This window comes from Peromyscus maniculatus, chromosome 8 (genome assembly GCF_049852395.1).
Source record: "Peromyscus maniculatus bairdii isolate BWxNUB_F1_BW_parent chromosome 8, HU_Pman_BW_mat_3.1, whole genome shotgun sequence".
Taxonomy (NCBI): Eukaryota; Metazoa; Chordata; class Mammalia; order Rodentia; family Cricetidae; genus Peromyscus; species Peromyscus maniculatus.
The window spans coordinates 103,849,608-103,873,785 of record NC_134859.1 but is presented as its reverse complement, the minus strand read 5'-3'; the positions used below and the strand labels follow the sequence as shown (position 1 = coordinate 103,873,785).

Genomic DNA, 24,178 nt, shown 5'->3' with positions numbered 1-24,178 from the left:
TCTGTCGGTCTGTTTCCCCGGCCGGTCACTTCCCCACCTGGGTGTGATCGCTGCTCTTTAGCTGGGCGTGTGGGTGTAACAAGTCCAAACCTCCGTGGGAGTCGCGCGGGCGCCCCGCCCCTGGGTTGTGCCCTCTCCTCCCAGACTGGTTGTGCAGGAGCTCGCTGTGCACGTCGGGGCGGGCACTGGGGCATGCGCGGGCCGGGCCTGACCGGGACACCACACCTGCAGGGAGGGGCCTCCCAGAAACTGCCATCCCCGACCGACCGCCGCCCCACCTCTCCAGAGCCCGGCTAGTAGCCAGCGAGGACGCGTCGCCTTCCCGCCCTCCGTCCAGGAGAGCCCAGCCTGAGCCGGCACCTGCTTCACCACCATGTTCAAGGGGCTGAGCAAAGGCTCCCAGGGGAAGGGGTCCCCCAAGGGTTCCCCAGCCAAGGGGTCCCCTAAGGGCTCCCCCAACAAGCACAATCGGTGAGCGGGGCCGTGGGTAGCGGTGCTGGGATCAGGGTGGTGCAGGGCCCAGGTGTTCCAGCTACCTGGGAGCCCAGTTCTGGCATTTGGTGTCCTGAGGCCAAGGGCCCAAGGGTAGACTCCCTCCTGCCTCTGGCCCAGGTTGAACAAGGGATGGATAGATAGCCTGCTGCCGCCCACGTTCTCCTGAGGGGGGATGCGGGGGAGGGGGCAGGGAGGAGGCTTGCGGAGGTGCTGGACAAGGTGACTTGGAATGGCAGGGTCTGGCTCCCTGTTTGCCACTCAACTCTGGTGGACCACTTGGATGGGATAAGTCTTGGGACGTGGGCACAGGGTGGGCAAGACCAAGAGGCTGGAGAGAAAGGTTCCTGGGCTTGGCTACATCCCCCACCTAACACACGACTTTCCCCCAGGGGAGTCAGGAGGCCTTTTTCGTGGGGGTGAGAGGAGGTGGCACCATGCATGCTCTGGTCACCAGCTCTCTGCAGAGACTTGGCCATGTTCTTCCCGCTCACTGGCCTCAAGCCCTGTGTAGGAGGAGGTAGCAGCCTGCCTGGAGTCAGGTGTTAGGGTGCAGAGGTGTCAAGATAAGAGCAGAGATGAAGGCTGAGGTCTGGGTACCCATTACCTCGATAGGGATCGGGGTGCCAACCCAGAGGCTGGGCATCTGGGCGGACAGGAAAAACAGCGGTAAAGACTCTCACTGGAGTGACCTGTCCCCCTGAGGCACTGAGCCCAGCCCAGGGTGGAGTGCAAGTTCCCAGTGGAAGCACTTCTGTTGGGAGGTCCAACCTGAGGCACAGAAGCCTCCTGGCCTTGAGTTCCTGACTCCTGTAGCTCCATCCACACATCCCCCTGGGGGCTCCTGGTTCCCCTCAGAGGCGCCTACTCATTCAGCCCTTCTTGACTGAGGACCTGTGGTATGTCAGGTCTGCCCTAGGCTCTGGGGATGCCCTGCAAGAGAAACAGTGATGTCCCTACCTTCAAGGTGCCCACATCAGTGCAACCAAAATGAACGTGTTGCCTTTAATCTCAGCACTCAGGAGGCAGAGACAAGTGGATCTGTGAGTTGGAGGCTAACCTGGTCTACATAGTGAGTTCCAGGCCAGCTAGGACTACACAGTAAGAAGATCCTGTCTCAACTGAACAAAAATGGGGCTGGAGAGATGGCTCAGTGGTTAAAAGCACTGGCTGTTCTTTCAGAGGACCTGGGTTCGAGTTCCAGCACCCACATTCACAACCATTTGTAACTTCAGGTCCAGAGAATCCTTGTTTGGTCTCCACTGGCACCAGGCATGCACGTGGTACACAGATATACGCAAAACATCCACACCCATAAAAATGAAATAATATGAACTAGATGCTGTGAGGCTCAGAATTGGGTGCTTCTCATGACTTAATTCTTCAAACGCCTATGAGAGCTCTGTGTTCAGGGCCAGGCATGGTTAGTTCCAGCCCAGCCTGGGCTACAGTGTAAGGTTTGGTTGTTGTGAGTTCTTGTTGTTTGTGTTTTTTTTTTTCTTCTTCTTAGAGACAGGGTCTCTCTATGTAGCTTTGGCACCTTTCCTGGAACTCACTCTGTAGCCCAGGCTGGCATCGAACTCACAAAGATCCACCTGCATCTGCCTCCCAAGTGCTGGGATTAAAGGCGTGTGCCACCACAGCCCGGCTGTTGTTTGTATTTTTTTAATTTTATAATTTGATTTAATTTTACATATCAGCCACGAATTCTCCTGTCCTCCCTCCTCCCACCCACCCCCACCCCCCCAGGCCACCCCCCATTCCCATCTCCTCCAGGGCAAGGACTCCCCTGGGGATTCAGCTCAACCTGGTAGATTCAGTCCAGGCAGGTCCAGTCCCCTCCTCCCAGGCTGAGCAAAGTGTCCCTGCATAGGCCCCAGGTTCCAAACAGCTAGCACATGCACTGAGGTCAGGTCCCGGTCCCACTGCCTGGGAGCCTCCCAAACAGTTCAAGCTAATCAGCTGTCTCACTTATCCAGAGGGCCTGATCCAGTTGGGGGCTCCTCAGCTATTGGTTCATAGTTCATGTGTTTCCACTAGTTTGGCTATTTGTCCCTGGGAGAACAAGGAAAAAGAGACCATGATAAATGAAGACCCCATGGGAATAGGAAGAAGCAAAGTGCTAGAGAGGTCCCCAGAAATCCACAAAGATACCTCCACAATAGACTACTGGCAATGGTCAAGAGACAGCCCGAACTGACCTACTCTGGTGATCGGATGGCCAAACACCCTGTCGTGCTAGAAATCTCATCCAATGACTGATGGAAGTGGATGCAGAGATCCACGGCCAGGCCCCAGGTGGTGCTCCAGGAATCCAATCGGCGAGAAAGAGGAGAGATTGTATGAGCGAGAATTGTTGAGACCAAGTTTGTTTGTATTTTTAAGGCTAAAAAAAAAATAATAAGTAAAGCCAGATGTGGTAGCATATGCCTATAAATTCAGCACCTCGGGAAGGGGAGGCAGGATGACCAAGCCAACCTTGGCTGTGTACCGAGTACTAGTAAGGAGGACCAAACCCAGGCCTTTTGGCCATAGCCTTCTCAGAAGGCCGTATCTTCACCGGCACTGTGCTTTGAGGGTCCAGGGGCAGCTCCCGGTCACCTGGCCTGTGACTCCTGCAGGGTGTTGTGCACAGAGGCCCTGGACAGATGCCTTTTCAAGTGTGCCGATTCTCTCCCTCAGAGTGCACGCCCACAGAGGGGCTCTGAAGAGCTCTGTGGGGACACTGAGTGGGGGACACTGAGTGGGGGACACTGAGTGGGGGACACTGAGTGGGGGACACTGAGTGCCTGGGGAAGAAGCCTGGGGGTTGAGCAACTGGCTTCCTGAGGGTGTACTAAAGAGCAAAGCAGGAGCCAGGCAGGGGTGGCGCACCCCTTTAATCCCAGCACTTGGGAGGCAGAGGCAGGTGGATCTTTGTGAGTTCAAGGCCAGCCTGGTCTACAGTGCAAGATCCAGGAAAGGCACAAAGCACAAAGCTATACAGAGAAACCCTGTCTCGAAACAAACAAACAAACAAACAGAAAAAACAAACAGAAAAAAAACAAAACAAAGCAAAGCAGGTTGGAGGCCAGGCTCCTGAGCCCCTGAATCAGCAGGAGGATATTGGGGTATCCAGCCATCTCTTGGCCTCTCCATGTCCCAACACTGGTTCTTCCAGGGAGTCACTAGAGTTTCCATACTGCTGAAGCCCCTTGGGCAGAAGGATGGTGGGGGCAGCCAGGGCTGGAATGGGGGAAGCTGGGGTGAGGGAAGAGGCCTCTGCTCCCCTGCTTCCACTGGGTCCAGCTGCGCCTCCTGAAGGCAGCCAGGCTATCTTAGGTAACTGACTTTCTCCCTGGGCCACCTCCCCACCCACCTCAAGGTGCAGGCAGGTGGTTGGGCAGGATTTGGAGTATTTGAGGCACACATGCTTTGGAGCAGCACACAGCCCTGGAAGGTCACTTTCCAAACCCTCTGCAGGGCTGAGCACTTCAGAGCTCAGACCATGGACTCTTCCCTGTGGGAGGACAGGGGAGATCCCACATGGCAGACACAGAGGGCCTTTCCATAATGTGTCCCTCTGTCCCTGACTATCTACCAGGGCTGCGACCCAGGAGCTGGCCCTGCTCATCTCCCGCATGCAAGCCAACGCTGACCAGGTGGAGAGGGACATTTTGGAGACTCAGAAGAAATTGCAGCAAGTAAGGACCTTGCAACTGGGGGGAGGAGACGGGGAGGGGGGGAGACGACGGGGGACAGAGGCCCAGAGTCAATGCCTAGGCGCCCCCAGATTCCTTCTATGAAGAGGGATGGACAACCTAGTCCTCAACCGCCCATAGCCCACCCCAGTCGCAGGGAGGGCTCAGCTTTCTTTCTGCATCATGCTTCCTACTTTGGGAATAAAATAGAAGGACCTTTGCTACCTGACCTAGGAGTCCTTGCCACCTGCCGCATGGACGCCCCAGCCCTCTGTTTGATGGTCCCCAAGGTGGGCTGGTACAACCAGGGTCCCTCCAGGGCCGGGTTGCAGGGGGAGGGAGGGCGGAGTCAGTCCAGCAGGGGCAGGTCAGCAAGAACATGGCCGTGAGGCTTTGGGCCCAGCATGTGGCTCCGTGTCCCACACCAGGACCGGCAGAACGGTGAGCAGAACCAGGCTTTGCAGCACCAGCAGGAGACGGGGCGCAACCTGAAGGAGGCCGAGGTGCTGCTCAAAGATCTCTTCCTGGACGTAGACAAGGCTCGGCGGCTCAAGCACCCGCAGGCTGAGGAGATTGAGAAGGAGTAAGTGAGCTGGGGCTCACAACGGAAGCGCGCGCGGGGGTGGGGGTGGGGTGGGGGGCCGTGGAGAGCCAGCCCGGCTCTGACCTGGTGGCTACTCCTTGGCAGCATCAAGCAGCTACACGAGCGGGTGACCCAGGAGTGTGCAGAGTACCGCGCCCTGTATGAGAAGATGGTGTTGCCGCCGGATGTGGGGCCCAGGGTCGACTGGGCGCGGGTGTTGGAGCAGAAACAGGTTAGGGGAACCCGTGTATGGACTCATTCTCCAGGTGCTCAAAGCCACACCCGCTGCAGTCAGAGAGCAAGACATTTACCGGGGCTTTGAGTTTGAACCCGGGGCTAGCTCGGGGACCCAGGGGGGTAGCCAGCAGGAAGACAGTGCAGCCGGGGAAGGCACTGAGAAGTGGGAGGACTTGGCTGGGTCACAGTGAAGAGGGAGGACCCCCCACCCCGGAAGGCACAGAGCCTCCTGCTGGGAGGAGTGGGGTAGATGGACAGTAGTCATACCAAGCCACAGGACACTGAGCAGCCGTCATTGTGATGACAACCAGGGACTGTGGGGGAGGGCAGGTCCTGGCTGGACAAGTTCAGGCAGCAGCTGCTGAGGTTTCGGGCCACAAATAACACAAGAGTGCAGTGTGAGACCTGAGTCCTGAGAGCCAGTGGGACTGAGCCTTAGTCCCGATGGCCACATGAGAATGGCATGTCCCTGCTATGGGGACCAGCGGCCATTCATCCACGCTGCTCACCTGGCCGGTCCATTCTTTGCCTCTCTGACTAACTCTGCTTCTCTTGCTGTGAGGAGGGCACCGGTGGCTGTGGGGGTGGGGTGTGGAATTGTTCTCTGGACTGTAGCCCCCAGGCCTTCCTGGTGGGACTGAGGACCTGGCTCTTCCACAGAAGCTGGTCTGTGAGGGTCAGTATGGGCCCGGGATGGCAGAGCTGGAGCAGCAGGTAGCTGAGCACAACATCCTGCAGAGGGAGATCGAGGCTTACGGGCAGCAGCTGCGGACCCTGGTGGGACCTGTGAGTGCACCCCTGTCCAGCCTGGTGTGGGCCTTCCTTCCTCCCATCACAGCCAGACATGGGCTGCTGGCCTTCAAGGGAAGGGTGTTGGTGGGGAGGAGCCCCTATGCAGGGGGCCATCACACCGTACCCGGCTTCTCACTGGCCTCGTTTCTCTCCTTGGTTGAGGCAGGATGCCACCACCATCAGGAACCAATACCGTGACCTACTGGTGAGCTGGGAGACGGACGGGGTCTGGGTGCTGCTGTTGGTGGGACCGCTTCGCCTGGACCCTTCCTAGGGTCGCCGAGGGCACTGATGCCACCTCTTGCCACCTCCTTCTCTCCTGAGCACAGAAGGCGGCCTCATGGCGCCGGCAGAGTCTGGGCAGCCTGTACACACATCTGCAGGGCTGCACTCGGCAGCTGAATGCTCTGGCCGAGCAGCAAGGCCGCATCCTGCAGCAGGATTGGAATGACCTCATGCCTGACCCCGCTGGTGTGAGGCGCGAGTACGAGGTGTGTGGGGACAGGCCCCGGCAGTGGGGGTGTCTAGGGCTCTCTTATTGCTAATGGCTGCTGTCCCCACTTCAATCGCCCCTAGCACTTCAAGCAGCATGAACTGCTGGCCCAGGAGCAGAATATAAACCAGCTGGAGGATGACGCGGAGCGCATGGTGCAGCTTGGGCACCCAGCCATTGGGCCCATCCAGGTGTGGAGGCCCCGCCCATGCCCCCCAACCCCTGCTCCCCAAACAGGATGGAGGTCTGGCGGGTGTGGCAAGATTCCAGCGCCCCCCCTGCTGTGCTCCAGGTCCACCAGGAGGCCCTCAAAATGGAGTGGCAGAATTTCCTGAACCTCTGCATCTGCCAGGAGAACCAGCTGCAGCATGTGGAGGACTACCGCAGGGTGAGCCTGGGGCTGGGGAGCCGGGGGGTGGGGCTTGAGGGCAGCACAGATCGCAGGGGCCACTAAGAAGACGGAGCTGTGGCACTGTGCCTAGGTCCCCGTGGGGGAATAAGACTGGGTTCTTCTGCAGGGTGATTTCACCCCTACAGAGTGAGCTTATTTTCTAATTTTTAAAATTAATCAATTATTTTGAGACAGAATCTTATGTAACCCAGGTTGACTTCAAACTCACTATCTAGCTGAGGGTGGCCATGAACTTCTGATCCTCTGAAGTGCCGACTGGCACTGGGACATGTGCCACCACACCTTGTTTATGTGGTGCTGGGGATTGAACCCAGGGCCTCTCTGCACACCCTACAAACTGAGCTGCATCACCAGCCCCTGGGTTGTTTTTCCTTTTCGTCTTTTTTTCTTTTTTTAAATTTATTTTAAGCTATGTGTACATATGTATGAGTGTGAATATGTGCACATTAGTACAGGTGCCTGGAGAGGCCAGAGGCAGGCCGATCTCCATCAGCTCAAGGACATCCTGGTCTACCTAGCAAGTTCGAGGCTGACCACGACTACATAGTGAGACCCTGTCTCAAAAAATTAATAGTAGTCGGGAGGCGGTGTCCCAGCCCTTGGGAGGGATTTTAATACCAGCACTTGGGAGTTTGAAACCAGCCTGGTCTATACAACTAGTTCCAGACAGCCAGGGCTGCACAGAGAAACCTTGTTTCAAATAAACAACAAAAAGTAGTAATAGGCTGGGCAGTGGTGACCCAGGCCTTTAATCCTAGCACTTGGGAGGCAGAGGCAGGTACATCTCAGTGAGTTCAAAGCCAGCCTGGTCTACAAAGCAAGTTCCAGGACAGCCAGAATTGTTACACAGAGAAACCCTGTCTAGAAAACAACAACAACAACAACAAATTAATAATAATAAAATAACAGACGGGGTCCAGTGTGGTGGCTGTGGCTGAAAGGGCACACCTATATCCTAGCACTTGGAGCAGAAAGCAGGGGCAGGGGGATGACAGACTTGAGGCTTGAAGCTAGCCTGTGCTACTTATTGAGACCCTATCTAAAAAAAAAAAGGAAGAAGAGGATAAAATGGCCACAGGTGTAGCTCAGTAGTAGAAGACGTGACCGACATGCACCAGACCCCTGAGGACAAAAAACAGCAGATTGTCTTATGACACACTAAAAGCTATTTTCAATGAACCAAAACTGTCCCATTTGTGGACACACCCTTTTAAAAAGGTCCTGGTGCCTGGGTAGCTGTAGTTGGTCTTTGTTTAGCTGGTTGAGATTTAACCTGTTTTTGTTTTAAGCTGGTTTTAGGGGTAGCTGGCGTGGGTTTAGCCTGACTTGAAGTTTATCCTAGGATGAGTTTAGCCTGGTCAGTGTTCCAGCTACCTTGCAGGATCAGTGGGTAGCAGGGTTGCCCCCGGCTCTGCCCTTGACTACCCAGTGACCTTAGTTCCAGGAAGAGGCGGACTCAGTCAACCAGACCCTGGCAAAGCTCAACTCCAACCTGGACACCAAGTACGGCCTTGTCCCTGGGGACTCCTCTAGCTCCCCGACGGAGCTCCTACTACAGCTGGAGGTGAGGTGACCCCACCCAGCCCCACGGGGCCATCTGTGTCCTGTCCTTAGGCACGGAACTGTCTCCAGGAACGAGGTCCCCAGTTCAGGCCCAAGGCCCCAGAACAAAGGCTGCTCCAGCAGGAGCCCTGACCCTCCTAGATTCCAGTGTGCCATCTGGGAGAGCTCTGAGGTCCCCACAGCTGCCACTCTGGAGGCCTGTGTGACGCTAGCCAGTGTCCTTACCCTCCATCAGTGCGAAGCCAGTCTGATTTAGACTTCTCCCCTGACGAAGGCCACACTCCCCTTGGGAGATGCAAAGGGGGTGAGGTAGCATCCACTGCAGCCTGCCTGAGCTCCTGTTGCCTGGGTCCCAAGCAGGCCGAGGAGAAGCAGCTGGCCATGGCGGAGCGGGCTGTCGGGGAGCTGCAGCAGCAAAGCCGGAAGGTGGCGCCACTGCCGCAGCGTAGGAACCCCCCCAAGCAGCCCCTGCAAGTGGACAGCATCTGTGACTGGGACTCAGGAGAAGTATGAGCCCGACCGGCCCTCCCTACCCACTCCCGTGTCTGTCCCCCACCCCACCCCACCATCACCCCCCACCCCACCCCACCCCCGCACCCCTCCCTCTTCCTCGATCCTTCCCTGACCCAGCCCCACCCCTCTCAAGTCTGTCCCACCTCTGATCTGTCCTCACCCTCACCCCAGCTGCTCCCACCTCTTCTCCAGTTCCTGTCCCAGCTGTTGTCCCCACCCACCCTGTCCCCGCCCACCCCTGTCCCCACCCACCGCTATCCCCAGCACTCACCCCTGTCTCCGCCCACCCCTGTCCCCACCCACCGCTATCCCCACCCACCCCTGTCCCGCCCACCCTATCCCCACCACCCCTGTCCCCGCCCACCCCTGTCCCCGCCCACCCCCTAACCCCACCCACCCATGTCCCCACCACCCACCCGGATCCCCGCACACCCCTGTCCCCCGCACACCCTTGTCCCCATCCACCCCATCCCCAGCACCCACCCATCTTGACCCTAGCCACCTCTCCAGCTCCTGTCCTTGGTCCCACATGACCGCTCTCCATCGGTCCCTCAGGTGCAGCTGCTCCGAGGAGAGCAGTACACACTCAAGGACAATGCTGACCCGTATACATGGGTGGTTCAGGGCCCCGGAGGAGAGACCAAGAGCGCCCCAGCTGCCTGCCTCTGTATCCCAGCACCAGACCCTGAAGCTGTAGCCAAGGCCTCCAGGTGGCTCACCCCAAGATACTCACAGGCTCCAAGGCCAATGCTTTCCTCTGAGGCAGTGGGGTGCTAGTCCTGGGTTAGGGAGAGAGACACGCTTCTCTCATCTCCTCATTCCAGGCTGGCCACGGAGCTGCAGACCCTGAAGCAGAAGCTGTCTACAGTGAAGAGCCGCCTTAAGGCCACTGTGGGAGAGCCTTTACAGCCTGGCCAGCAGGGTACCAGAGGATGGCCAGGGAGGGGGGCCGATGGGAGGGCCACGATGAGCAAGCGGTGCTCCATCTCTGGGACTATCCCTCCCTCGGTTAGGTCCAGTCCTCCCTCCAGGTCCTCCACACCCTCCCTGCAGGCTCCAGGGAGAGCCCAGTTTAGGCAGACATAGGTAGGCCTGGAGCCTCACCGGCTCTTCTGCCCCCAGCTCCAGCAGGCTCAGCCCCAGCTGACCCACAGGCTCAGAAGCTCCTGACGCACATGACCCAGCTGGATGGGGATCTGAGGCAGATAGAGAGGCAGGTGCTGACCTGGGCTCGGACACCACTGAACCGCTCTGCTCCGCTGACGGACCTAGAGGACCGCATCCACAGTCATGAGGTAAGCGAGCATCATTGAGAGCTTGGTACCAGAGGGGCCTGCTCTGAGGCTGCGCACACTCCTGGGGCCATAGACTCGGAGAACAGGGTTCCCGTCCTGGTTCTTCCATGACAGGCTCTGTCGCCATGGACGAGTCACTTTTCTGAGTTTCTCATGTCTGGGGTGGTACCCAGATCCTTCAGGCGTCCTGAGGGTGACAAGGTGACCATGCCTGGCCAGAGGCCCCCAACACAGAAGTTTTTCTAGTGAGAGCTGTGGGAACAGCAAGGAATCCTGGGATTCCCGGTGGGGGAGATTTCTCAGCACTCCAGGAAAGCCTGCCTAGAGGCGTGGAAAGACTGTCAGTGCCGGTGGTGACCACGTTCTCTGACACACGACCCCAGCAGCCTGGAAGTGCCCTGGGTGGAAGCCCAAGCATTCTAGCCAGCCTTCCAAACCGGCTTCTCTTCAAATACAGCATACCAATAGTGTTTGGTTTTTAAAAACGTGAACCATGTTCATTTAGGTTGTTGTATAACCTGTTCTGGTCTCTGCTGCAGTGTGGATGGAGGGAGGTGGCAGCCCAGCCAGGGAGGAGGGGATATGAAGTCAGATGCTGCATGTGGGGTGCTCTGGCTTGGAATGGGGTCCCCAAGGGGACTGGGTGCTCATTGGAGGGCCTCACAGATGGGATGTTTGTGGGAGGGAGGGCATAGGTACAGGATATTGGAGGCTGGTGGCTTACCCTGCCACACCAAAGTGGGTCTGTGGGTTTTTGTTTGTTTGTTTGTTTTTGTTTGCTTGCTTGCTTGTTTTGAGACATCTTCCTTTGTGGCCCAGACTGGCCTCGAACTCTTGGTTCGCACCCCAGCATCCTGAGTGCTGGGATTACAGCCACAAGCCACCACATCCAGAGGTCCTTTGGTTCTTAGGTCAATTGCCATATCAGAGGTGTTGGCAAGACCACTAAAAGCCCAGTTCGAAGGTCTGCCTTACGGAATGGGTGAAATAATTGTGATGAAAGATCAGAGGGCAGCGCCCCAAGTGAGCTGAGCCAGGGCTCTGCCTGCCCAGCCTGAAGCAACAGCAGGGTAGAGGGTCTGCTGGTGAGCAAGAGTGACAGTGCCAACCACAGGCCAGCGCGGGCCTGGTTCTTGTTGCTAAGCGCCTAGTATACAGGATCTCATTTCATGGCCCAATCCATCATTCTACAGATGAGGGGGAGGTGGGAAGGGTGTCCTGCTCTAGACTATCCTCTTGGGGATTAGAATAGTCGGGCCTGGCCTCCGATTCGTACCATGCCTTCATGCTCATAGGGTCCGGTGACCCAGGGACCTCTGACTGTGTTTTCTGCCTGCTCCACCCTGACCCAGGGCACAGCACAGCACCTCCAGAGCCTGGGAGCGGAGAAGGAGGCGGCCCAGCAGGAGTGTGAGGCGTTCCTGTCTACTAAGCCCGTGGGCCCAGCTGCCCTGCAGCTGCCTGTGATCCTCAACAACGTCAAGAATAAATATAATGACGTGCGGAGTCTGTGCCACCTCTATGGGGAGAAGTGAGTGCTGAGGGGGGGGGGCATCTGGAGGGTACTGGAGGGTACGCCGGAAGTGTCTGACGGTGGCTTCCTCACTGCAGAGCTAGAGCTGCTCTGGGCCTGGAGCAGCAGATCCAGGAGGCAGACAGGGTCATTCGGGGCTTCGAGGCTGCCCTGGCCCAGGAGGGGCCCATCCCTGAAGGCTCTGGGGCGCTGCAGGAGAGGGTCAATGAGCTGCAGGTAGGCTCAGCGGCAGCTTCCTGGTGCAAGGGGCAGGTAAGGAGGGGTATCCCAAGGAGCCCGGAGCATGCTCGCTCCTGTCCGTTTCTTCCGCAGCACCAGCGGAAAGAGCTCCTCCAGCAGCAGGGCTGTGTGCTGGGGCTGCACCGCCAGCTGAAGGCTGCTGAGCATGCGTGCGGTGCGCTGCAGAACAATTTCCAAGAGTTCTGCCAAGACCTGCCTCGCCAGCAGCGCCAGGTGCGCGTCCTCACTGACCGCTACCACGCCGTAGGGGACCAGCTGGATCTGAGGTGAGCGGAATGTAGGGGAGCCCAGGCACGGCTGCTGCTGAGCTGGCGACAGCCTTTCTAAGACCGTTCCCTCCCCTCTAAAAGGGGGTGGTCACCAGACTGACTTCCTGCCCTTACCTGTGTCGGGGAGGCGCTGTTCATTGTGTCTGAAATACAGTGTCCATTGTGTCTCTGAGGAAAGACCTACATGGCCTGTCACGCAGGCCTTCTGCTCTGTCTCAGGATGGAGGCATCCATCAGCCTCCTCTGTGGACCACCAACTCTTCCCTGGATTCAGCTCTCACCCCCATGTGGGACCTTGTCCTCCGGCAGGGAGAAGACACTACAAGATGCCAGGCTCAGCTACCAGCAGTTCACAAATGTCAGGGACAACCTGAGCTCCTGGCTGGAGCAGCTGCCTCACAACCAGGTGCAGCCCAGCGATGGGCCCAGCCAGATTGCCTACAAGCTGGAAGCCCAGAAGGTGAGGGCTGGGGCTCGGGGCTTGACCTGAGTCAGGGCCTGGCCCAGAGCTGGGACCTCGAGCTAGCTCCCTGTTCTTTCCAGTCACCTCCCCAGCAGGGACAGCTGCTTGTATTGATGAGGCCAAGGCTCAAAAGCCAGAGGCCTCCCCGTTGAGACCAGGAGGTTTGGGAGCGTGGCCCTTCCCTGGCCAGTCTGCTCAAGGGCACTTTCCTCTGGTGGGATTCCAGCCACTGCTGTATGCCCTTCCCGATCCTTGTTAAGGCTGTAGGGGATGAGCCAGGAGGGGAGGGCACAGACCCACTCCCTCAGGCAGTCCACCTGCTGGGCAGTCTGTCCATCCCAGGCCTGAGGCTAACCAAAGCTTTCAGAGACCAGACACCAGTTTAGTGTGAGCACCCCCTGGTGGACACTTGTGGGAGTGGGGGCAAGTGGCCTGAGGAAAAGCCTGGCGGTCGGGAGGAGGAGCAATGTCCCACTCAGAGGACTCTGGTCCAGAGAATGAACTGGGTCTGGAGGCAAGGACAGACCACACAGGTTCTTCTAAGCGCAGGAAGGAATCTGGACTTGACTTTACAGCACTGGGAGCCCTGGGGGAAGAAGGTCGCCCTCAGATGGTTTGAAAGTGGTCTCTGGCTCCAAATGGACAGTGGATAAAAGGGTGTGGGTGAAGACAGGGAGGGTCTCTGAAGAGCCAGGGCAGAAGTCCAGGGGGAAGGGACCACGTGTCCTTCCCCAAAAAGTTAAGTTGGAATTCTTAGAGCATTGAGACTTGTTTTGTTTTTATTTGTTGGTTTGGTTTTGGTTTTTTCAAGACAGGGTAGTAGCCTGTGTAGCCCTGGCTGTCCTGCAACTTGCTCTGTAGACCAGGCTGGTCTTGAACTCAGATATCTGTCTGCCTCTGCCTCCCAAGCACTGGGATTAAAAGTGTGCGCCACCACCGGCTGGTGGTTACTTTTTATTGGTTTGCTGTTTTGTTTTTAAGATCCCGGGTGAATCAAAAGGCATCCCCAGGGTTCAGACGATGGGTGAGCAGTGGCTTCCAGAGCCTGATCCCTAATGGTGCCATTGGCATCACCCGGAAGCTTGTTCAGACTGTTCTTCAGGCAGTGCCCCAGGGCTGCAGAGTCTCCCACTGGGCAGCCGGGTCCAGCAGATCTTTGGCCCGGTGACACTAAAGCCACAATGCGAGAGCCGCTGGGCCAAGACAGAATTCCTAGGGTCATCAGACAAGAAGGTCCAAGAGAGCCATGTCAGAGAAGCCAGGCGCCCCTGGGTCCCCTTTGCCTCTGTGTGTGCTGGCTGCTTGTAACCCCGGAGATACCAGCTAGAGCAGAGGGGCTTTGCCCAGCCCGTAACTCTTGCTTCCTCCTTGGCAGAGGCTGATGCAAGAGATCCTGGGGCGTGAGCAGGACCGGGCCACAGTGTCCCGCCTCACCCAGGACCTGCAGGAAGCTCTCCAGGTGAGCACGCCTACTTCAGCTTCTCCGTCTTTTCCCACCAGCCTCCCTCCCTCCCCCTTCCAGACTCCGATCCTCCATGCCCAGTCTCTGTAAGTGACTTTTCTCCCTGTTCAGGACTACGAGCTGCAAGCAGATACCTACCGCTGCTCCTTGGAGCCCACCCTGGCAGTGCCAGCTCCTAAGAGACTCCGAGTGATTTCTCTGCAGGAGAGCATCCAGGCTCAGGTGAGGCGGGTCCCGGCAGGGCTCGGCGTCCTCTGGCACCAGCTCTACAGTTGCTCAGGCCAGAGCTGACGCTGCTCTCCTCCCCACTCCACCACCTCCAGGAGAAGAACCTTGCCAAGGCTTACACGGAGGTCACTGCAGCCCAGCAGCAGCAGCTGTACCAGCTGGAGTTTGCTAAAAAGATGCTGGAGAAGGTACAGAGACAGCGCCCACCCTGTGCCCACACAGCCGACCAGGCCTATTGGCCTGGATGTCATCCTTTCTCCCCTGCGGCCTCCAGCCCCGAGAGGGCTTGGGCATGAAGACATCTCCAGAAGTTCACTGGCCTGTGCCTGTTCCAGGCAGGCCCTGGAGATGCCCTGTAGTCAATGCTTAGCCATGGGCAATCCTCTGATGGGGACATGTCCTCTAGCCCCAGAGAGTCAAGAAATGCTCCAGTCATCAGCCTTAGGACCCAGGTCTAACACCTGGGTCTCCGTTGCTGATAGAGCAGAAGCCAAGAGCTCTCTATGGTTCCAGTGGCTTGCCTGCTTTTTTCTTCCCGAGCCATATTTCAGCATCTACTGGAGAAAGATGGGTCTGAGGGTGGGGGAGGCTTGGGAGGGTCCTGTGCGCACTATCTGCTGCAAATGGCCTGGACCCTGCCTTGTACCCTAATAGCATCTAACTGAGAGCCTCAAAATCCTGTGTCCAAGCATCCCACATCTTCAGCTCCATGGCCCGGGATCTTGTCTCAGAAAACAGGAAGGGGTCTCTGACCTCAGGGGTGGGGTACAGAAAAATGGGGCTCCACTCTTTTCTCCATTCACCCCAGGACTCTCTCTCTCTCCCCTCCCACTGCAGGAGCTTAGTGAGGACATCCACGTGACACACACAGCAAGACAGGGACCTGGGAGCCCAGCCCAAGCAGGGGCAGAGTCGGAGGTCCTAAAGTCCCAGCTAGAGAAAGAGAGGAAGCGGGTGGCTGAGGTCCAGCGTGCGCTGGAGGAAAAGAGGCAGCAGCTGCTGCAGCTGAGGACCCAGCAGCCTGTGGCGAGGCTGGAGGAGAAGGAAGTGGTGGAACTCTACCGGGACCCCCAGCTGGAACGAGATGTGGCTACAATGTCAACCCGGGTGGAGGAGGAGGCCAAGAGGCGGGCCCGCCTGCAGGCTGAGCTGGAGGTGGTGGCCCAAAAGGTCGTCCACTTGGAGGGCCAGAGGAGGACCACGCAGCCTCACCTGCTGACCAAAGAGGTCACTCAAATTGAGACAGCCAGGCCACCCAGTTGCAAGATGAGCGGCAACGGCTGAGCGGGGAGAACAGCATCCTCGCGGCCCGGCTGGAAGATCTGAAGGCTGAGCTGCTGGCCCTGGAGCAGAAGGAGATGGACGTGAAGGAGAGGGTTGTGGTGAAGGAGGTGGTTAAGGTGGAGAAGGATCTGGAAATGGTTAAGGCTGTCCAGACTCTAAGGCTACAGATTGAGGGGGACGCTGCTCGGAGGAAGGGGGCGAAGGAGGCAGTTGCCAAGATACAGGCTCGCATCAAAGACCTGGAGCAGGTGATCAGCTCGGTGGAGCCCAAGGTCATTGTGAAGGAGATAAAGAGGGTGGAGCAGGACCCTGGCCTTCTCAAGGAAGCCGCCAGGCTGAGGAGCCTCCTGGAGGAGGAGAAGGACAAGAATGTCGTGTTGGCCAGGGAACTGCAGGAGCTGCAGGACAAGCTCAGGGTGGTGGAGAAGCAGAAGCCCAAGGTACAGCTCCAGGAGCGCGTCAACGAGATCTTCCAGGTGCACCCTGAGACGGAGCGTGAGATCGCACGGCTCCGGGCCCAGCTGCAGGAGACAGGCCACAAGAGGAGCGGCGTGGAACAGGAGGTGGAGAAACTGCTGCCTGAGCTGGAGGTCCTGCGGGCTCAGAAGCCCGTGGTGGAATACAAGGAAGTGACCCAGGAAGTGGTGAGGCACGAGAGGAGCCCAGAGGTGCTCCGTGAGATCGACCGCCTCAAGGCTCAGCTCAATGAGCTGGTCAACACCAACGGGCGCTGCCAGGAGCAGCTCATCCGGCTGCAGGGGGAGCGTGACGAGTGGAAGCGGGAACGGTCCAAGGTGGAGACCAAGATGGTGAGCAGAGAAGTCGTGCGGCACGAGAAGGACCCGGTCCTGGAGAAAGAGGCTGAGAGGCTCCGGCAGGAGGTGCGGGAGGCGGTCCAGAAGAGGCGAGCAGCCGAGGACGTGGTCTATGAGCTGCAGAACAAGTACCTGCTGCTGGAGAGGAGGCGGCCCGAAGAGCAGATTGTCGTGCAGGAGGTGGTGGTCACCCAGAAGGACCCGAAGCTGCATGAGGAGCACAACCGACTGAGCCGGAGCTTGGATGAGGAGGTGGGGCGGCGGCGGCAGCTGGAGCTGGAGGTGCGGCAGCTGAGTGCCGGTGTGGAGGAGAAGGAGGCCCTGCTCAGCTTTGAGGAGGACCGCAGCAGGAAGCTGGCTGCCGAGAAGGAGCTGCACCAGTTGACCCTGAAGATCCAGGAGCTGGAGAAGCGACCCCCTGCCCGGCAGGAGAAGATCATCATGGAGGAAGTGGTCAAGTTAGAGAAGGACCCGGATCTGGAGAGGTCTACAGAAGCCCTGAGGCGGGAGCTGGACCAGGAGAAGAGCCGGGTGATGGAGCTGCATCGGGAGTGCCAGGGCCTGCAGGTCCAGGTTGACCTCCTCCAGAAAACTAAATCACAGGAGAAGACCATCTATAAGGAAGTGATCAGAGTGGAGAAGGATCCCGTGCTGGAGGGCGAGAGAGCCCGAGCGTGGGAGACCCTCAAACGGGAGCGCGCAGCCCGCCAGGCCCGGGAGGAGGAGGTCCGGAGCTTGCGGGAGCGGATTGACCGGGCCGAGGCTCTGAGGAGGTCCTGGTCCCGTGAGGAGGCTGAACTCCAGAAGGCCCGGGACCAGGCAAGCCAGGAGTGTGGGCGGCTGCAGCAAGAGCTCCGAGGGCTGGAGCGGCAGAAGCAGCAGAGAGCCCAGCAGCTGCAGGAAGAGGGGAGGCTCCTGAGCCAGAAGACCGAGAGCGAGCGGCAGAAGGCGGCCCAGCGTGGCCAGGCCCTCTCGCAGCTCGAGGCAGCCATTCTCCATGAAAAGGACAAGATCTACGAGAAGGAGAGGACCCTCAGGGACCTGCACGCCAAGGTGAGCCGGGAGGAGCTCGGCCAGGAAACCCAGACCCGGGAGACCAACCTTTCCACTAAGATCTGCATCCTGGAACCGGAGACTGGGAATGACATGTCCCCGTACGAGGCCTACAAGAGGGGCATCATCGACCGAGGCCAGTACCTCCAGCTGCAGGAGCTGGAGTGTGACTGGGAAGAAGTCACCACCTCCAGCCCCTGTGGGGAGGAGTCTGTTCTCTTGGACCGCAAGAGCGGAAAGCAATACTCCATTGAGGCTGCGCTCCGCTGCCGCCGCATTTCTAAAGAGGAGTACCACCGGTACAAGGACGGCCGCCTCCCCATCTCCGAGTTTGCCCTGCTCGTGGCTGGGGAGACCAAGCCCTGTTCCTCACTCTCCATTGGGTCCATCATCTCCAGGTCCCCGCTCTGCTCCCCAGGTCCCCAGAGTGCCAGTCTCTTCTCCACAGGCCTCTCTTCTGGGCTCACTGATGACTGCTTCCCCATCGCCGGGGTGTACGACACAACCACGGAGAGCAAGTGCAGCATCAAGGCCGCCGTGGCCAAGAACATGCTGGACCCCATCACTGGGCAGAAGCTGTTGGAGGCCCAGGCAGCCACAGGGGGCATCGTGGACCTTCTCAGCCGCGAGCGGTACTCCGTGCACAAGGCGGTGGAGCGGGGGCTCATTGAGAACACCTCCACTCAGCGGCTGCTCAACGCTCAGAAGGCCTTCACTGGCATTGAGGACCCAGTCACCAAGAAGAGGCTGTCAGTAGGTGAGGCCATCCAGAAGGGATGGATGCCCCAGGAAAGCGTGCTTCCCCACCTGCTGGTGCAGCACCTGACCGGGGGCCTCATCGACCCCAAGAGGACGGGGCGCATCCCCGTGCCTCAGGCTGTGCTCTGTGGGATGGTCAGTGAAGAGCTGGGCCAGCTCCTGCAAGATGAGTCAGGCTACGAGAAGGATTTGACAGACCCCATCACCAAGGAGCGGCTGAGCTACAAGGAGGCCATGGAGCGCTGCCGCAAAGACCCTCTCAGTGGCCTGCTGCTGCTCCCAGCCGTGCTTGAAGGCTATCGCTGCTACCGCGCAGCCTCCCCCACCCTGCCACGCTCCTGCGTGCGTTAATGAGGGCGATGCAGAGGGCAAGGGAGGATGCATGCACCCCTTGCCCCGGAGCAGCATAACCCCGGCAGTGGGTCCTCCCTCTGTCCTTCCTATCTTACCTACTCAAGCATTTGTGGTGTTGGGCTCTGTCCCCAAACTTGGGGAACGCCATTGTTCCTCCCAACCCCCACCCCACGCTTCGAATAAATGATTTGTCTTGGTGCCATGTCTTGCTCTCATTTGGGCATGCAGGATCAGTATGTTTTGGGGGTGAACCCAGGGGCAGAACTGCTTGGGAATTTTTCCCCCAAGTATGTGTTGGGTGGGGCAGATGTGTCCAACTCACCTGCCTGAGAAATGGGTGGTCATGAAAAGAGACCACGAAGACCCCTGATCCCTCCGTTCCTGTCAGAACTGTCTCCAGCCCTCTGTCAACCTCCCTTTCGTTGGCAAGCTGTGTCCCCCATAAGCAGAATGACACCCGAAAACTCAGGAACAAGTTACATTTATTCCCCATTTGTCACACAGAAGGACATCCACAGCCTCTTTGATGATGTGACAACAACTAAGAACACCCTCAGGTGCCCCCAGAGTGTCCTACCCCACCTCCGGCTTGAGCCCTCTGAACTGGACTCGCCTCTTCCCACAAACAGCTTAAAACAAAATCAAGACCGACAGAGGGCGCCCTGTCCTTGGGCCTGGCTCTGCAGCTACTTCAGGGAAGGGGAAGGGCTGGAGCCTGTCAACTAGCTGGACACCAGGGGTCCAGTGCCCAAGGAGCTATGCGTCCAGTCCCACCCCCTGTACGGAGCACCTGCATGCCTTCTGAAATGCACCATTAAATCAAACAACACAGGAATTCCCCAACCTGCAGGCAGGACAGACCCAAGCCCGGCCTTCTGATGACCGATGTAAAATTCCTCAGGGGTGTATTCTCTCTCTAAATATGCTTCATTTGAAACGGGTGCGGGGGGAGGGGCAGCCAGAGAGGGTGTGAGGTGGTGGGCTCCACATACATGATCTTAGTGGTAGAAACGCTGCTCCACCACGCAATGGCGGGGCGCTAGGGAGCGCTCTGTGGAGAAGTAGGGATGGGCCAGGGCGGTCTTGGCAGAGATCCGCTGGCTGGGGTCATACTGCAGGAGTTGCTGAGGAGGAAAGACAACAGATTGACCCTGGGTCAGGAGAGGAGCTCCCTCACAGATCCCACCCAGTCCCTGAGAGGTTGCCTAAACCCAGAACTTTGTGAAGTCACTGCCTCTGAGCTGTGTGTGTGTCTCTGTGCGTCTGTATGTGTTCGTATGTGCACATGGGTGCTGCCCCAAGGAGGCCCGAGGCATCAGGTCCCTGGACCTGGAGTTACAGTCGGCTATGAACCACCTGGTGTGCTGCTGGGAACTGACTCCGCAAGACCAGCCATCACTCTGGCCCGAAGACAGGTCTCTGTCGTTTGCCTGCACTGCATGTGCCAGGGTAGCTAGCCCGTGAACTCCAGCGATCCTCCTGTCTCAGGTCCCCATCCTGCCCTGGGGGCACTGGGGTTCTAGATTCCTGCTACAGTGTCCAGCTTTAGATGCTTTCTTGGATGCTCACGATGGTGCCTCAAGAGCTTTAGCCACTGAACCATCCCCCAGCCCTGCCCCCGGCTCTGTGCGGGACCCAGAGATCTAAAGTCAGGTCCTCGCGTTTGCACGGCATCACTTTGCCCGCTGGACCGTCTCCTCAGCCTATGTGCCCCAGCTTGTAAGCCAGCTCTGGACACCCCCGGAACGGGAGCTAAACCGTTAGTTTTGTCCCAGGCCTGTGGCTCATCCAGGTCCCCTCCAGGTTCCACCTGCTTCTGGCTGAGAACAGGTACATTTCATGTTGAGGTAGCAGTCCCTAAACCTGACCAAATAACGTCCGTCCGCTTGGGGCGGTGCTGGACGGACAATGAGCAAGTGAAGGAGACACTAAGGGGAACTGTCCAGCTCTCTGCCCTCAGGCACATGACCCAGGCAGGATGCCATGAAGAGCTTAGGAAGGACGAGGGGCCTTAGCAGAAAGTGCATGCCATCCGGCTGCCACTATGTTGGTGGACAACACACATAGGCGGCCTCTGGGAAGCTGACCATGACCCCAACAGAGACCCTGCCCTTCCTCCCCAGGCCCAACCCCAGGGTGAAGATGGAAATGGGGCATGCAGACTTTGCGGGCAAACTGGGACAGCTTTATCTGAGGCCCAGGAGGCCAGAAGGTAGGGAACAGCCTGTTCTGTACAGCCAGTCCCATGTGAAGACCAACCTCTGAGAAAGGTATGGGGGGACACTGAGGCAGGAGGAGGTGTGGCCTCAGCCCAGGGAAGAGCTCCACCGAGATGGGGCACAAAGTACACCAGGGAGAGTCAGACACAAGACAACCAGGAAAAAGGGACAAAAGTCACGTCAGAAAAACAAAGCTAATTACTTCAGAGAAGGTCCAAAAGGGAAGATGAACATTGGATATCAGGAGAGAAGCTCCTGACCCAATACGTACAAGCCAAGGGTGTACAAAGGTCGAAAGAGTCCAGCCCAGACTCAGAGTTACATAAGAGGGTGGCTGGGGGCTGGAGAGATGGCTCAGAGGTTAAGAGCAGTGGCTGCTCTTCCAGAGGTCCTGAGTTCAATTCCCAGCAACCACATGGTGGCTCACAACTATCTGTAATGAGAACTGGTGCCTTCTTCTGGTCTGCAGGCAGAACACTGTATACATCATAAATAATAAATCTTAAAAAAAAAAAAGGGGGGGGTGATGGCTGATAGAGGGCGCTCTGGAGCAGCGGCAGCTTCTGGGCTCCTGTCCTTGCTCCCTAATACCTACCAGGAGCAGGTCCTTGCCTTCTGGTCCCAGCCTAGGCATGATCTCCTCCAGCCCCTTCCTGGTCCATTTGGGGAAGCTGCTCTTATAATCAGACAGCTGGGAGACTCCTGGCCATGTGGCTTCACTGGGGGTCCCCAGGGTACGAAAGATCTGAAAGAGCTGGTCGATCTCTGAGTCCCCAGGAAACAGAGGTTTGCCAGTCACCTGGAGCAGGAGAGAGGAGGAAGGCTGTGCTCTGTATGAGTGTTGTGATACAGAATCCCACATTGAGTAAGAGGAAAGACACAGGGAGGGAGCATCCCAAACTCCGTGTGGTGGCCCATGCCTTTAATCCCAGCACTTGGGAAGCAGAGGCAGGTGGATTTCTATGAGTTTGAGGCCAGCCTGGTCTACAGAGTGAGTTCCAGGCCAGCCAGGCTACACAGTGAAGTCTTGTCTCAAAACAAACAACACAACAAAAGATACCTTTCCCAGGGCTCTGTTAAAATTCTAATCTTTCCTGGAACAAGACTTGCTTCCCAGCAGCCACAGACACACCTCAACCCATCTCTAATAGACATTAGACATCATCTAATAGACATCAGTGTGGTCCCGGCTGCCCTGGATCTGTGTAGTCCAGGCTGCACCCCTTCCCCTTCCCTCCTGTTTGTCTGTTTAATGTTACACAAGTCCTCCACCCCGAGCTTCGTTCTTAGTCCTTGTTTTTAAAGCTGGCCTTGAACTCAAGAACGCCCTGTTTTCCCAAGTGCTAGAATGACAGGCACATGCCACCATGCCCAGCTCAAATTTGTTGGTTTAAAATTGTTTGTTGGGCTGGAGAGATGGCTCAGAGGTTAAGAGCATCTGGTTGCTCTTCCAGAGGTGCTGAGTTCAATTCCCAGCAAACACATGGTGGCTCACAACCGTCTATAATGAGATCTGGTGCCCTTACCTGGCCTGTATATACATAATAAATAAATAAATCTTACAAAAAATTGTTTTAGACTTATTAATTGATTGTGTGTGTGTGTGTGTGTGTGTGTGTGTGTGCTCGCGTGTGCGTGCAGAGTGCATGCATTTGCATCCCAGTGCATGTGTGGCAGTGAGAGGACAACATCAGTTCTCTTCTACCATGAGGATTTTAGGGATCAAACTCAAGTTGTCAGGCTGGACAGCAAGTACTGTTTTCCCATCTCCCTGGCCACCGGCTCAAAGTTTTGTTTTTTGTTGCAGTCTTGGGAATGGAACCCCAGACCTGCCCCAGCTTAGGCGCTCTCCACCACGGAGATATGCCCCTAGCCCAGCTTGTCCCCCTCCTACCATTTCCGCAAAGATGCAAGCAATGCTCCAGACATCCACAGCTGTTGAGTAAAATTTGCTGCCCAGGAGGATCTCGGGGGCACGGTACCACAGTGTCACCACCTGTGGGGGCCAGAAGCAGCATCACGCATGGTGGCCGAATCCCCTAGTGACATCCTTTGGCTGTCCCTCCCCCCCCCCACCGGCCTACACCACCTCATGGGTGTAGGTGCGCAGGGGAACCCCGAAGGCTCGAGCCAGTCCAAAGTCCGCCAGCTTGATGGCCCCGAACTGGTTGATGAGCAAGTTCTGAGGCTTCAGATCTCGGTGGATGACCCGATGACAGTGACAGAAGTTCAGTCCTTGCAACAGCTGGGAGAGGTAGCTCTGTGGGAACGACCAGAGGAGGAGCCATTAAACAGAGGGGGCTGGCAGGGGTGGGGGTGTGGCCTCGCCCTCTCCTTTCCCTGGGCACCTTGACTACGTGCAGGGGGAGCCCCGAGGTGGGAGTGGAGTCCATGTGCTTCTTCAGGTCCTGAGTGAGGAACTCAAACACCAGGTAGAGCTTCTTCTCTCTGTGGACCACATCCAGCAGTCTGGCAAAGAGGGGTCAGTCTCAGGATGTGGCGTTCAGGATGCCACACCCCCCCCCCCCCGCTTTCTTTCCCAGCTCACTTGACAATATTGGGGTGCTTCAGTTCTTTGAGCAAGGAGATCTCCCTGATGGCAGTGCTGGGAACCCCCTCAGTCTCCCTGGTGGAAAAGATGAAATACCAATGGACACAAGGAGTCACCTCTGGCCAGGGTGCGTGTGTGTGCACGTGCGTGTGTGTGGGTGTGTGTGCGCGTGCGTGTGTGCACATGTTCATGTGTTTGTGTGTTTCACTACATACACCATTCCTCAGTTCTGCACAGAAGGTCTGTCTAAGAATAGGACCTGTGCTCCTCGGCATATGCTACACCCCCCAACTTCACAGGGCTGGACCAGGACAAAGGCTAGTCAGAAGGCAGGGAGGGTGCAAGCCCATTGGTATTCCCCTGAGAGAGAGAGACAGGGCACTGGGATGAACCCCAACACTCACACATCCAGCCTGATCTTCTTGAGGGCCACAAGCTGCCCAGTCTCTCTGTTCTTGGCCTTATAGACCACCCCATAGGTGCCCTCTCCGATCTTCTCGACCTTCTGGAACACATCCATGTCTGTAGAGCTGCCCGGGGAAACAGATCGCATCTGGACGGTTAATTCCCACATGAAGCATCCCTCTGTCGGACTCCAGTCTGCATGTAACCCCCTGCCCTGACCCAGCCTTGGCCTTGCTCTCCCCATCCTGCTCGGGAAGATGGTTCAAGGCTCCTTCTTGCCCAGCCCAGCTCAACCCAGCTCCAGGATTCTTCTCCATTGCCTGGCTACGGAATGCAGGAGAGCCCAAACTTCTGCCTCAGCCCATGCTTCGGTCGAGTCAAACCCATGCTCCGGGGCCAAAGAATCTACCCAGAAAGGCTGTACAGGAGAGGGTGAGGCAGAGGTTAGGAGCTGGCCAAGGCTTCTGAAGCCACAATCCTGC

At 57.6% G+C, this 24,178-nt stretch overlaps 2 protein-coding genes across 2 annotated transcripts; one reads left to right on the top strand and one right to left on the bottom strand.

The window, feature by feature from the left end:
• The first annotated feature begins 244 nt into the window (after positions 1-244).
• On the top strand, positions 245-18,719 carry Evpl (envoplakin). The gene is given in 23 exon segments (XM_006993655.4): positions 245-471; positions 4,076-4,175; positions 4,601-4,755; positions 4,861-4,987; positions 5,653-5,778; positions 5,951-5,989; positions 6,114-6,275; positions 6,361-6,468; positions 6,570-6,665; positions 8,128-8,253; positions 8,613-8,759; positions 9,321-9,475; positions 9,590-9,687; positions 9,888-10,060; positions 11,413-11,591; positions 11,672-11,810; positions 11,907-12,100; positions 12,413-12,563; positions 13,942-14,025; positions 14,140-14,250; positions 14,352-14,444; positions 15,094-15,493; positions 15,496-18,719. Coding segments are annotated over 23 exon segments (6,084 nt in total). The 5' UTR covers positions 245-373; the 3' UTR covers positions 18,519-18,719.
• A 666-nt stretch (positions 18,720-19,385) lies between these two features.
• Positions 19,386-24,063, bottom strand: Cdk3 (cyclin dependent kinase 3). The gene is made up of 7 exons (XM_006993678.4): positions 23,696-24,063; positions 23,289-23,366; positions 23,089-23,209; positions 22,830-23,000; positions 22,635-22,736; positions 21,336-21,539; positions 19,386-19,645 (listed from the first exon to the last, which is right to left on the bottom strand). Exons 1-7 carry the CDS (start codon positions 23,938-23,940, stop codon positions 19,520-19,522), a joined length of 1,047 nt encoding a protein of 348 aa, XP_006993740.2. The 5' UTR covers positions 23,941-24,063; the 3' UTR covers positions 19,386-19,519.
• Positions 24,064-24,178: the final 115 nt, after the last annotated feature.

Excerpts from the sequence above, each read along its gene's own strand:
- Cdk3 (XM_006993678.4), bottom strand. The coding sequence starts at position 23,940 with ATGGGGAGAGCAAGGCCAAGGCTGGGTCAGGGCAGGGGGTTACATGCA. Across the intron at positions 23,210-23,288 it reads AAGCACCCCAATATTGTCAA|ACTGCTGGATGTGGTCCACA; the intron begins GTGAGCTGGGAA and ends CCTCTTTGCCAG. Across the intron at positions 19,646-21,335 it reads AAGGCAAGGACCTGCTCCTG|CAACTCCTGCAGTATGACCC; the intron begins GTAGGTATTAGG and ends TTTCCTCCTCAG.